The 12,587-nt window shown below is 40.1% G+C and overlaps 1 protein-coding gene across 44 annotated transcripts in view; it reads left to right on the top strand.

The window, feature by feature from the left end:
- Positions 1–12,587, top strand: part of RBFOX1 (RNA binding fox-1 homolog 1) — an 840,672-nt gene that overhangs the window by 697,097 nt on the left and 130,988 nt on the right. For all 44 annotated transcript variants that reach the window (XM_054180641.1, XM_054180671.1, XM_054180655.1 and 41 more), the window contains one exon: positions 951–1,193. In XM_054180641.1, coding sequence (XP_054036616.1) covers positions 951–1,193 — 243 coding nt within the window. The remainder of the gene's footprint in view (positions 1–950; positions 1,194–12,587) is intronic.

Genomic DNA, 12,587 nt, shown 5'->3' with positions numbered 1-12,587 from the left:
TTGGGCATCTTTTGTGTAGATTCTGAAAGGTTGTCCTATATATTTCCTCCTCTAGTACTATTTGGTATAAGCAGAGCATTTAGTGAGGAGTCTTTAAGTGATAAGTTAACATTCTTGATGATCCTTTTTTGCTATCAATCAGAAAGGTGAATCTGCCTACAGAGAGATGAGAGCATTTGTTTTCAAATGTGTTAACTTTTTGTAATATGGAAGGGAAGTACTTTTGCCTTCACATTTGAAGCCTTTAAAGTTCTTAAAATTGTCTCTTTGGACAGCCTACAACATATACTTTTTCTGTTAAGATTTTGAACTGATGCTTCTTTTTTTTTTTGATTCAGAGGTTTATTATTTTGATTTTATTTATTCTATTTATTTGTTTATTTTGCATTTGTAGCATGCAGCTGCTCAGTACTGTTCCTAAAAGCATTTCTGAATGTCTCATAGAGCAAAGTATTTTCAGTCTGCAGTTATGTAAGCAATGCACCCCCAAATCCTGCTCTGTGTGTAGATTGCATATGTTGACTGAAAATGATATGTCAGAATGGCTCACAGTCTGTGGGCTAATATCTGAGCTCTGGGCTGGTAGTTGCTCTCAGTAGCCTTTGAAATAAACTGAGCTTTGTCCCTCTACATTGTCTTGAGTTGAGGCAGTGGCTCTGGGAGATTTCACTAGCTTTTCCCAGTTAAGGAATAATCTATGGTTATCCAGAGAACAGGAGGTTTATCTAATGATAGTGAGATTAGCAAAATGGATTTAATTCCAATAAGCTTTTTTTTTCTCCTTAAGAAATAATCATTGTGCCGTTTTGAGGCCAGCAGTCCTAGCAGAATACTGTCATCACCTTCTGTGTTACATGGTCAGGATCATGGCTTATTTTATCTCACACCACATTTATTCTTCCTTTTTTCTTTTTTCTTTCTTTTTTTTTTTTCTCCTTTGATTTTCACAGGGTAATCAGGAAGCTACAGCACCTCCTGACACAATGGCACAGCCTTATGCCTCAGCCCAGTTCGCTCCACCTCAGAATGGTATCCCTGCAGAATACACAGCCCCACATCCTCATCCAGCTCCAGACTACACAGGCCAAACCACTGTTCCAGAGCACACGTTAAACATGTACCCTCCTGCTCAGACACACTCCGAACAGAGTGCAGCTGACACAAATGCACAAACTGTCTCCGGCACAGCCACAGTAAGTCAAGGTTACACCTATTTTAAAGCAGTATGTTTCAAGTTATGTGTGTATTTATTGACTGTCATTTTTCTTACCTTACACTTAATAGTTTTACACTTAATTTGTGCTAGGCTTACTCACCATTTCAAGGTTGAACATCTTGTCGGTTAATCATTGAACTTGGAGAATATAATTTTGCTGCTTTTGGAGTGTCTTAGTAAGTGTGGGAGCTTTGTAGAAAATGTAGTTTATTTTCTTTACAATGAGAGTGCTAAAATAGTGGAGCAGGCTGCCCAGGGATGTGGTTGAGGCACCATCCCTGGAGGCATTCAAGATCAGACTCAATGTGGCCCTGGGCAGCCTGATCTAATTGAAGGTATCCCTGCTGACTGCAGGGTTTTGGGGCAAGATGACCTTTGAGAGTGCCTTCCAGCCCAATGCAATCTGTGAATCTGTGTAAAATGATTAATAGCAGGCCCAGGAATCATATAATAAACTTTGACTAAGTCCAGTGTGGAAAACCATCGTAAAAGAGTGTTTGTAAGCATTCATTTGGGGGCAAAACCAAACAAAAATCAAAACACTGAACCAGAAGAACCCCAAACCAGACTAATTTTGTTTGGTTTAGTGATCTCTGTATTTTCAACACTTATAAGTAGCTGTTCATCAAAATGTTTGTTGAACAATAGTGTACTAAAATTACTTGTGGACCTGTGTGACTGAGTATTGAGAAGAGCATGTCTGTAATACTGTGTTTTCTAGAGAGATTGTTTATGCAGCCCAAAGGTGTGTGTGGATCTGTGCTCACTAGAGCAGAAATGATAGACTGTTCCATTTAATTTATATATGAAGTTCTGAAATGTCATGAATTATGCAAGAGACTCCTCAGATGGCCCTACCTTGTAATTTAAGCTACAAATTTCACACGTTGATAGTTGAGTGCTTCTGTCTTAATTCTAGACTGGGACCCAATACATCCGGTACCAACAGCTGGCATCCACCTGTGTTACACGTGTAGGATCTAGCACAGAGCAAGCAGCATACTGCAAATGGAGCATTTACTCAACACAGCTCTATTATCTGTCCTCACCCTTGCTGCTGCCATACTCCATACCTCATCTTACTTGCCCATCCTCCCCTGGCACGTATCCAACCTGAAAAGTTCCATGCATTAGGACAAGAGAAAAGGGAAAGCACCTTCCCTTAAATGAGTTGTTCTGAAGATTTATGTTTATTGCCATGCCACTTTTTTTTTAACATAGATAGAAGAAAGAAAAGCAATGGCAAATGCACAAGAGAATACTGCTTAATGTTATCATGGAGCTGTCTTTGTGGATTAATTACACAGTTGTGTGATTTTTGGTTGGTTGGTTGGTTTTGGTTTTGGACTTGGTAATATTTTGTTGCCCTAACTGATCCTTGGCACTAGTAGTGGGAGAAAGTTTAAGAGTATCCTATTTGCTTATATTTCATAGTATTCTCTGCAGCTCTACAGTGTCCCTTCTTGATTCATTTCTTCACAGCATTCACTTCCTCCTCCTTTCCAGCTTTTAAAATTTTCTTCCAAAATAGTTTTGGGTTCTTGTGAAACTTGTGTTATAGTCCATTGGCATTGGCTTAGAGCAAGGACCCTAGGCTGAAGAGATGCTCTGTAAGAGACTGGGTATAGACTAACAATATAGTCTTTCCTACTCTCCTTGTCTCATTCTTTTTATAGTTCACTTTTTTCCTTCCTCTTTTGACCACTGCTGTACACTGAGCAGTCCCCTGTGCTGCCCAGCTCAGCCTTTTTGTCTTTTCAATCCGCTGGTCTTTTTGCTGTTCAGTTCTGAAGTAAAGGACTGTCAGTGCTGAACTCAATGGGAAACACCTGTCAATGCCAGTGTGACAGCAGCTCAGCCTTCACCATTTACTGCTTCCTTTTCATTTACTGTGGTTCTTTGCCCCTTTTTGATTTTTCAGTTTGAAGAAGTGTTAGTCTCTATCAGAAAAGTCAGGTTTGTGTTTTTCCAACATTTTCCATGGCAAAAGCTGATGAAAAGAACTAAGTTGGATTGCCTGCAATGCACTTATCTTCTTCAAGCACTCTATTCAATCCCAGCTCTTGCAAATCCAATGATTCCCTTGAAAGTTTCTGCTTCTGATATACTAATAGGCTTTATTGTAACTTTGCTTTGAATCCTTTGCTATCTGCTGCTCTTACTTCATTTTTGCCTTCCCAACGTCCAACTTCTATTTTACCTGTCATAGGCTTTTTCCCTTCTGGTTCTACTTGGAGTGAATTTCCATTGTCTGAAGCCTCAGACTTCCATTCTGGTAACCTTTTGTATTTGGGGTGTGTAGTGTAGTTATTTGCTCTTTTTATTATGGATCCTTTTCTTGCCACCTTGTTTCTTTTCTTGCAGATGAAGGTGCATAACTGTTTCAAGTAGCTCCCACGCTGTTTGTAAAGAATTAGCTTTCCTTATTTATGACTTCAGGGTGTTTTTGAGAAAGGGTTTGGTTTGGTTTTTAAAGATTATGGTTTTGATGGTTTGTTTTGTTTTCATTTCTCTCTAAATTGCGATGTTATATTGACAGCTGTGGATACTATTCCTCCCTTGAGAACAATACATTGAAAGTACAAGTTTACAAGAAGTATATCTCTGCGGCTCTACATTGTTCAAAGTAGCCTTGATATTTAACATATGAGCTCACCTACTACTTGTGCAAACTTGCAGTCCAATATTGTTTGCACAATTTAATTATGGGAAACTAGATCTAAAATCTTGGTTTGCTGTCTCATTGGCATTGCACTTAGCACACTGTAGAGACATTATAAATAGGTAAATGCACATGGGTCGCAGGTAGGTTTGACATGGGCTTTGTAATATTGTGAGGGTCCAGCTGTCTGTGTCTCTCTCTAGGCTTAATAATACAAGTTTTTATCAGGAAATACAGCTTCAATAGCACTGTGTCAACATTGTAACTGCATGTGATCTTTATTGTGGGAGGAAAGAAAACAGGTTTTTTCCATTTCTTGATAGCTTTCTGAATAGTTGGTTTCCAGTCTTAAAGAATTTCGAATGGAATTGATGTGGGGACATGGTGGGACATTTGTCCTGCAGGATTCAATAGTTTTACACAGGTTTCCTGTCAGTAAGCTGTGTTACATGCATTTAAAAAAGTAAGACAAGCATGGAGGCAAGACCAATTTTGGAATCTTCTTAATTCAGTTACGTGTTTTATGTGCATGTGAGGCCGGATATACCACTGCAAATGGATCTTACCATTTTGATATGGGAAGCTAGTAAACTTCAGAGCAATTACCAAATTTGTAGAACTACTACTAGAAGTGACTTACCCTCATCTGTGAAGGACTTAATCCATGCTGAGGTTTAACACAAACCCTGTCTTTCTCTGTGTGTCCCTGTTTCTTTTTGTCTAGTGTGACTTAAACCCAAATAAAGATATAAATAACAAAAATTAAAATTAGAATGTTCCGTTTAACTTCTCTTGAATCCTTTACTGCAACACAGTGTGTGATCCTGGCCCAGCAGGAGCCACTGTCAGTGTCCCTGTTTGCTGCAAAGTGAACTAAATTCCAATCATCCCTCTTATTAGAGGTTTGCAGTTTTGTGCATGGTAGAGTGCTATTAATATAGAATAGAATAGAGTAGAATAGAATAGACTAGAACAGAATGGAATAGAATTAGCCAGGTTGGAAAAGACCCTTGAGATCATAAAGTCCAACCTATCATCTGACACCATCTAATCACCTAAACCATGGCACCAAGTACCTCACCCAGTCTCTTCCTAAACACCTCCAGTGAAGGTGACTCCACCACCTCTTTGGGCAGCCCATTCCAATGGCCAATCTCTCTTTCTGTGAAGAACTTCTTCCTAAAATCCAGCCTAAACCTCCCCAGGCACAGCTTGAGACTGTGTCCTCTTGCTGTGGTGCTGTTTGCCTGGGAGAAGAGACCAACCCCCACCTGGCTATAACCTCCCTTCAGGTAATTTTAGAGAGCAGTAAGATCTCCCCTGAGCCTCTTCTCCCAGCTAAACAATCCCAGCTCCCTCAGCCTCTCCTCATAGGGCTTGTGCTCGAGGCCTTTTCCCAGCCTCATTGCCCTTCTCTGGACACATTCAAGTGTCTCAATGTCCTTCCTAAACTGAGGGGCCCAGAACTGGACACAGGGCTCAAGGTGTGGTCTGACCGCTGCTGAATACAGGGTCACAATGACTTCCCTGCTCCTGCTGGCCACACTGTTCCTGATGCAGGCCATTATGTTGTTGGCCTTCTTGGCAAAAGTCTATAGATTTGATTTCCATATGAGTAAAATCTTTAGGCTGCAGTAGAGGTTTCCTGTGTTTTCTCTGATAATTCAGAGCCTTTCAAAATGGTGCAAAGTACTAGCAAGCCAAAAGGACAGTGCTTGAAACCCACTTTGAGTTGGTATGGGATGTTACTGAATGCAGCCTTACAGAATGTGCAGCATTTTTCGAATGCAAGGAAAGCAGAAGGCTCCGATCAGAAGCAAATGTTTGCTTTTCTTGGATTAAAACATTTTGTTGAGAACTTTATAGGAATGGATCCTTTTTTTTTTTTTTCCCCCTTCCTTTTGGATTTTCCTTTTTAGAACAAAATATTGCAGGAACTCTTTCATACCTTGACTTACTCCAGGGAGCACACATAATACCTGAACATAATGCTCCAAGTGGCTGTTGTCATTTGTAGCACTGACCTTCAGTGGACCTGTTACTGACTTGGGCATATACCCTATCAAAAAACATCTCTTTCTCCTCTCTTCCCTCTCTTCCCTCTCTTCCCTCTCTTCCCTCTCTTCCCTCTCTTCCCTCTCTTCCCTCTCTTCCCTCTCTTCCCTCTCTTCCCTCTCTTCCCTCTCTTCCCTCTCTTCCCTCTTTTTCCTTTTCTTTTTCTGCTTGTCTCTTAATTTAATTCCAGAGTTCTTTTTAGTGAGAGTAAAGGACATCATCTTGCTTTTTTTTTTGCTTGAATTAACTAACAAGCATTTTGGAAGTTGCAATTAGGGAGAGGAGAATGTTCTGATATTGTTTTTACTTTTCTGCATGTTATGCTTAACCAAATCAAATACAATTTAATGGACATTTATTTAGCAGTGAAGATGTGGGATTAGAAATGCTCTTGTGCTTCCAAAATGTGTATTTCCCAGTGAACTTTTTGAAATCTGTTATTTGGATAAAACAGTGCATTTTGTTTGGGTAACCATTGGATGGAAGAGGTTATTAGATGGAATGTCTAGGGAATGCTAACTTTGAATTTTGATGCTATGAAAAAGGAGAAAATATACAGAATGAAAGGGAAGTAAATGCTTAAAGACAGGATGATTTAGCTGAAATATAAAATCATCTGTAGCCAATAAAATCCTGTCAGAAGTTACTTTGAGTCTTCTCTGAATAGTATGGTTCTCATCTTTTTGGATCAATAAGTTTATTTAATTTTAATCAAGGAAGTAGTCCATCTGAGTATATGCATAATCAATACTCATCCTGCACTGAGTTATTTAAGTGCTGGTAGACTTGGAGCCACAGAGCATCAAACGTGCTTTTAGTCATTAACAAAAATAGTAAATTGCTTCTTTCATGAAGGGTGGATCAATGATAAGTGTGTTACAAAGTTCTGGTAAAGCAACATCTGCTTTTGCAGCGTGATGTTGAGTGCTGTGTTAAACAGTTGCATATTTTAAGGCTTCTTTAGGTAAGACATTTGATAATTTCATTAAATAGGAACCCCCTGCTTACCTGTGCATAGCTATAGATACAGGCCTATTTATTGGACATAAATAGTTCCAGGAGTACAACTTGTTCAGTTTGCATCTATCATTTTTATGCACAACTTCTGATGATGTCCATGGGACATGAGGATGTAACTAGAAAGGGCATTAACTGGGCATATGTAAGAAAGCCAGTAGTAGTAAACTGAATGTTGTTTCTCTGGGCTTTCCTGTTCTAAGTGTATTATACTGATAATGGAAGTAAGTATCATGGTATGGTAAAAACTGAGTTTGTAGTAGTGCTTTGTGTTTTATGGATGTGTGTGTGTGTCAAGTATTCCTCTCTAAATGTAGTTCTGCTTTTCCATTAGAGAAAACTCAAGGTCATTGTGCAGTCTTTCTGCCTTGGACCCTGACTCCACCAGATTTCACAGGCTGGAGAGCCCTTGATAAGTTGTGTGCTTGGCTAGGAGTCCTCAAGGGAGCACACAGTGTATGTGGAGGAATGATTTTTGGCTAAGGTGGTTCTCAATCAATACCCAGCATGGCTTTAGGGGCTGCATGCTGCTCAAGTCCTGTAAGAAGACATGTGAAGGTGTGGGTTGTCTGTGAGCACTGAAGATGATGAGAGTTTTTTCTGTAACTTCACTGTTACGACTAAATTGAACCTTGGTTGCTAGCAAAATTCCTCCATTAAACAGAATAGTCTTCTCTGTGAAAATACAGATACTGGATGTCTGTTATTGCAGTTACCCTGCTTTACCTTGAAATTTTGTCCATTCTTTGCTCTAATTGTTTGTAAGTTAGATGGCTCCTTTTCTTGTTGTTAATGATGGACATGCCCATGTGCATTCTTTAGGCTCGTGCAGGGACCATCACTTCATCTGTGGCTTAGTGATATTCTGGGCTGAGAAATTATTTGCATTGTTGAACTTGGTTGTTTTGGGGAAGAAAAAGATGCACAACCTTTGCTGGGTTTTGTTGTTGTTTTGGTTTGTTTATTATTATTACGATGATGATTTATTGTGATACTGACTTCTCTGTTTTGTTTTTTAATTTGGGCAAGAAAAGTGATAGTGTCAAGAACTTAAAGTGGTTTATTGCATTGTCTGTGCCTTCAGGTTGTTAGACTGTTACAAGACTTCTCTGCAGCATATTTGTGTTTTCTTCTTAGTTCTTTTCCCTCCTCTGTTCTTCATGGTACAAGTGATTAATTTTTAATTTTTTTTAATTACCACCTCCACCCTACCCTTTTGGGGTTATTTTACCTCCCTTTTCTCCCTAATGCTTCTCTCCTATTATTTTATTCCTGGTCTTTGTACCTCTTCGAAGTGTGGGATACATTAGCTGTTTCAAGAAGTTCTCTTCTACATTAAGCAGTGTGCTGCATCCTACTTGGTATAAAGGTGCCCCTCAGGGGTTAGAACTGTGTGTCTTTGAAACAGACATGTTGAGCACTGAAAGTTCTCTCTAACCTCCTGGTTCATCGTGTAACAGTGGTTGTGCTTGCAAGCCTTGAGGAAAACTTTCTGTTAAGTCCAATACCTGAAGGGAGCATACAGGAAAGCTGGAGAGGGACTTCTCATAAGGGTGTCTAGTGACAGGACTAGGGGCAATGGTTTTAAGCTGAAGGAGAGTATATTTAGATTGGATCTTAGGAAGAAGTGCTTCAGTATGAGGCACATGAGACTCGAATAAATTGCCCAGAGTGGTTGTGGACGCCCCATCCCTGGAGCTGTTTAAGGCCAGACTGGATGAGTCTTTGAGCAACCAACTGTAATTAAGAGATGTCCCTGTCCACGACAAGGAGGTTGGAATAAATGATCTCTAAGGTCCCTTCCAACCTAAGCCGTTCTATGAAGTCCAACATACCAAGTATGTGGATAGTGATTGTCAGTGCTGCTGAGCTCAGCTAGTCTTATATTTATCTCTGTATATTTTGATCTTCCTAGTAGGTTTTGATATTGCACCTGGAATGCAGGATCTAGAATTGCCTCTTGTGGCTTGGAAATCAAAAGTGACTAGTTTGCTTGTGTGTGTAGCTGTCTGGAAATCATGCAGAGCAGAATTCTGGTGCAGATAACCGTGTCAGTCGTTTCTCTAAATGGTGGCAGTCAGGATTGTGGTCTCCCTGCAGAGGAGCTGGGAACTTTTCAGCAGGAAGAGGCTGTCTTGCAAGTCAGATTTCCCCCATGGATATTTTTTATTTCAAACTGCTATTACTGACCCAGTTTTTGTTCTATTTTAATTCCATGTTTTTGTCTGTGGATCTTTGCCACCAGTATGCTAGATAGTTGATAATACTCTGGCAATTGTTACAGCGGTGTTTATTCATCTAAGTCATACCCTGCTGGTGCAGGCTATTGTATCAGCACGGTATGCTATTTCATTTATACTACCTATTATATTTGGTCCCAACTGCTGCTTGAAGAAAATATTTCAAAGAGCTTATTTCAAGACCCTGAGTGCTTTAGAGCTGCAGAAGCAAGCAACCTGGTTCAGCTCCTACTTTATAGTGAAGAGATCAAAACTGACATCCCGAATAGATAACATAGTGCTGTGATAGTTTGGTGAGGCACGGTAATGACTTGTGTTCATGGGCATTATTCCTTCTAAGAGGCTTCCTTGCTGAGAGCCCTGCATGTGAACTTTGTAACTATGCACCACTTGTGTTTCTTTGATTATGCTAAGTAAAGGCAGGAACATATTGCTCACTTTAGCAGCTGTATGTGTCAACGCATGCTCTAAAATAGATTCTGCTCAAAGATACGCAGAACCTTAAGCCCACTGTTTTCTATGATGCTGATTATAAACTGCCTCTTGGTATACTTAGTATACTTGTTATATTTTATTTTTTTTTCCCCCTTCCCTGTATTGCTGAGTTAACTTGGGCTTTGCTCCTGAATGTTAATTGCCATTCTGTGACAGAGTATCCAGTGTGAGGAGAGCAGCCTTTGCGTTACCGGCTAATGGTGTCCCTGCACACCTATCAGCAGGGCTTGTGGTGTTCTGAGATCTCAGTAACTGACCCTTGTGATTTAGCTATCACCTCAGCTTTGTTCCTTTTGATTCTCATAACACAAAAGGATTGCAAGTGTGATACTGTGACTTAACAAAAATGCTTTAAAATGCTTATTATGGTGGGGTTTTTTTGTTTTGGTTGTTTTGGTTTGTTTAGATATTGCAATTTTAACTTCCTGTCATGATTGAAGTAATAAAGCTGAAGCTTCTTCCCCCAAACAAACAGAAAAACCACCCACAGACTGAGAGCAATTATGCTCTGTCATCTCTGGTCATGTTTGCTTAAATACATTAGCCAAAGGCCGCTGAATATCCCTCTGTGTCCAGCGCTGGGCAGACTAACAGCTCTTAGATCACTTAAGCAGGTAATTCTGCTCTGAGGCTGGGGTAAAGCACAAAGCATTTCAGAGGTCTTTTCAATCACCACCCAGAGTTAGTCATATTACTCCAGCTTATACAGTTTCTTCAGAAAGCATTACCAATTAATTTCTGAACTGCTAAGTTTAACTAAAACAATTTGAACATTTAAGATTTTCTTCCTGCTTGTCCCTGAAGGAGTTAACAATATTGGGGGTTTGAGTTTTCTTGTATTTAGTAGTGTCTCTTGAGCTCTTTTCCATAGCAATTCTTTGACATGTTACATTATTGACTTTATCTTCTCTCTCTGCAGTTTAAGTAGCTGTGGCATCCAAATGTGTCGGCTGCACTTTGAGTTCTGACTCATTGAGAGAAAAAAAGCATTTGTTACACATTTTGCTGAATAAACTGAGCATAAATTTCAAAGGAGTTCTTGGTATGATGAAATAGCTAATTATGACACTTTCTATTTGACCTTCTGCATCTTTGCTTCACATTATAACATGGTAATTAAAATTGATCCTTGCAAAGGGGATTTTTTGGGTGAAAATTAACTCTCATTTTCACTAAATACAGGAGTGGCTGTGCTAGGTTAGGTAAGACTAATGATGTTTTCTATTCTCTTGTAATTGGCATGCAAATGATAGTTAATGGTTTGCAACTTTATCAGAAGTTGTCGATTCCTCTCTGCACTAACTCTTTGTAATTGCAGTATAAACTTGGATGTTGCCTGGAGGAGGCAGTGGCACAAGGAGAATGTTTTTGTGGCTTCTTGGTTAGCCAGCAACATCCTTAGATCCTTGCTTGCAAGAAAGTGGCTCTATTAGAGACCAGAATGGTCAGGTAGCACAGGTAGTTTGTAGTTAAAAGCTATGCAGATTGTTTGGGCGGGCTTCCTCCTCTCTTCTTCATTTGATCATAAGCATGAATTTCTATGATATCTTTGTCCAGGGTTACACAAGAGCTAAACTTACCTTCCTTTATGACTACACTGGGGTCTCAGCTAAGGATGGCTTAGTGCCTTATTGTCCACCAACTCTGATTTTTGTTTTGGTTTGTTGTTTTGTTTTGTTTTGTTTTACATTTGGTTTTCCAAATCCTGTTTGTACCCTCAAGTTTCCATTCCTCTCCCACACGCTCTCTTCAGCTTTCCCACATGCCCACCTACCTGTCCACAGAATTACTCATGTGGGGACTTACTTACCACTTCTCCCTACTTCATGTGTCTCCTTCCAAGGGTCAGTCTGAAAGAGTGCCATGATTCAAACATTTAACTTTGCTGCCCATCAGTAGCAGGAAGACAGTAGCAAGGCACATCAGTCTGGTGTGGTTTAACCTGCGGGCATGTGAATCCCTCTGTAAGTTTGAAGCTGCTTTATACTCTACCAGCGATGTGACAGGGTGAAGTGCACATCACAGGCATGAGTAGACAGAGGACAATTTTCTTATTAACGAAATATGCATACAGAAAATATTTAGAACATCTTCTTTTCAGAGTTAGAATAGAATAGAATAAACCAGGTTGGAAAAGACCTTTGTGATCCAGTCCAACCTATCATCCAACACTATCTAATCAACTAAACCATGGTACCAAGCAACCCCATCCAGTCTCCTCCTAAACACCTCCAGTGATGGTGACTCCACCACCTCTCTGGGCAGCACATTCCAATGGCCAATCACTCTTTCTATGAAGAACTTCCTAACATCCAGCCTAAACCTCCCCTGGTGCAGCTTGAGACTATGTCCTCTTGTTCTGCTGCTGGTTGCCTGGGAGAAGAGACCAGCCCCCACCTGTCTACAACCTCCCTTCAGGTAGTTATAGACAGCAATAAGGTCTCCTCTTCTTCAGGCTCTCTCAGCCTCTCATACATAGGGCTGTGCTCCAAACCCCTCACCAGCTTTGTTGCCCTTCTCTGGACACCTTCCATCAACTCAATATCTTTCCTAAACTGAGGGGCCCAGAACTGGACACAGGACTCAAGGTGTGGCCTAACCAGTGCTGAGTACATAGAAGGAATTAGACTGAGCCTGTCTTGCTCTGTTTGGGCTTTCTGTGGTTATGCAGAAAGATTTGGGGGGGATTCATTTCAGATTACACAGATCTAGATATTAAATAGCTAATGATTTTCTTAATTAATTGTAGAAATAGGTAGAAATCCCAGATGAAGGATAAGTAACAGAGTAACCTGCTTTTGTTTTCTTGAATTAATCCTGCATACATATGGCAATTTCTTTACACAAGTGTGACATGGAAACAGTAATCTTCACATCAAGATGCATGCTGCAATTTGAGGAC

This window comes from Dryobates pubescens, chromosome 4, assembly GCF_014839835.1.
Source record: "Dryobates pubescens isolate bDryPub1 chromosome 4, bDryPub1.pri, whole genome shotgun sequence".
Classification (NCBI taxonomy): Eukaryota; Metazoa; Chordata; class Aves; order Piciformes; family Picidae; genus Dryobates; species Dryobates pubescens.
The sequence above is the reverse complement of the archived record's forward strand: the minus strand, read 5'-3'. Positions and strand labels throughout refer to the sequence as shown.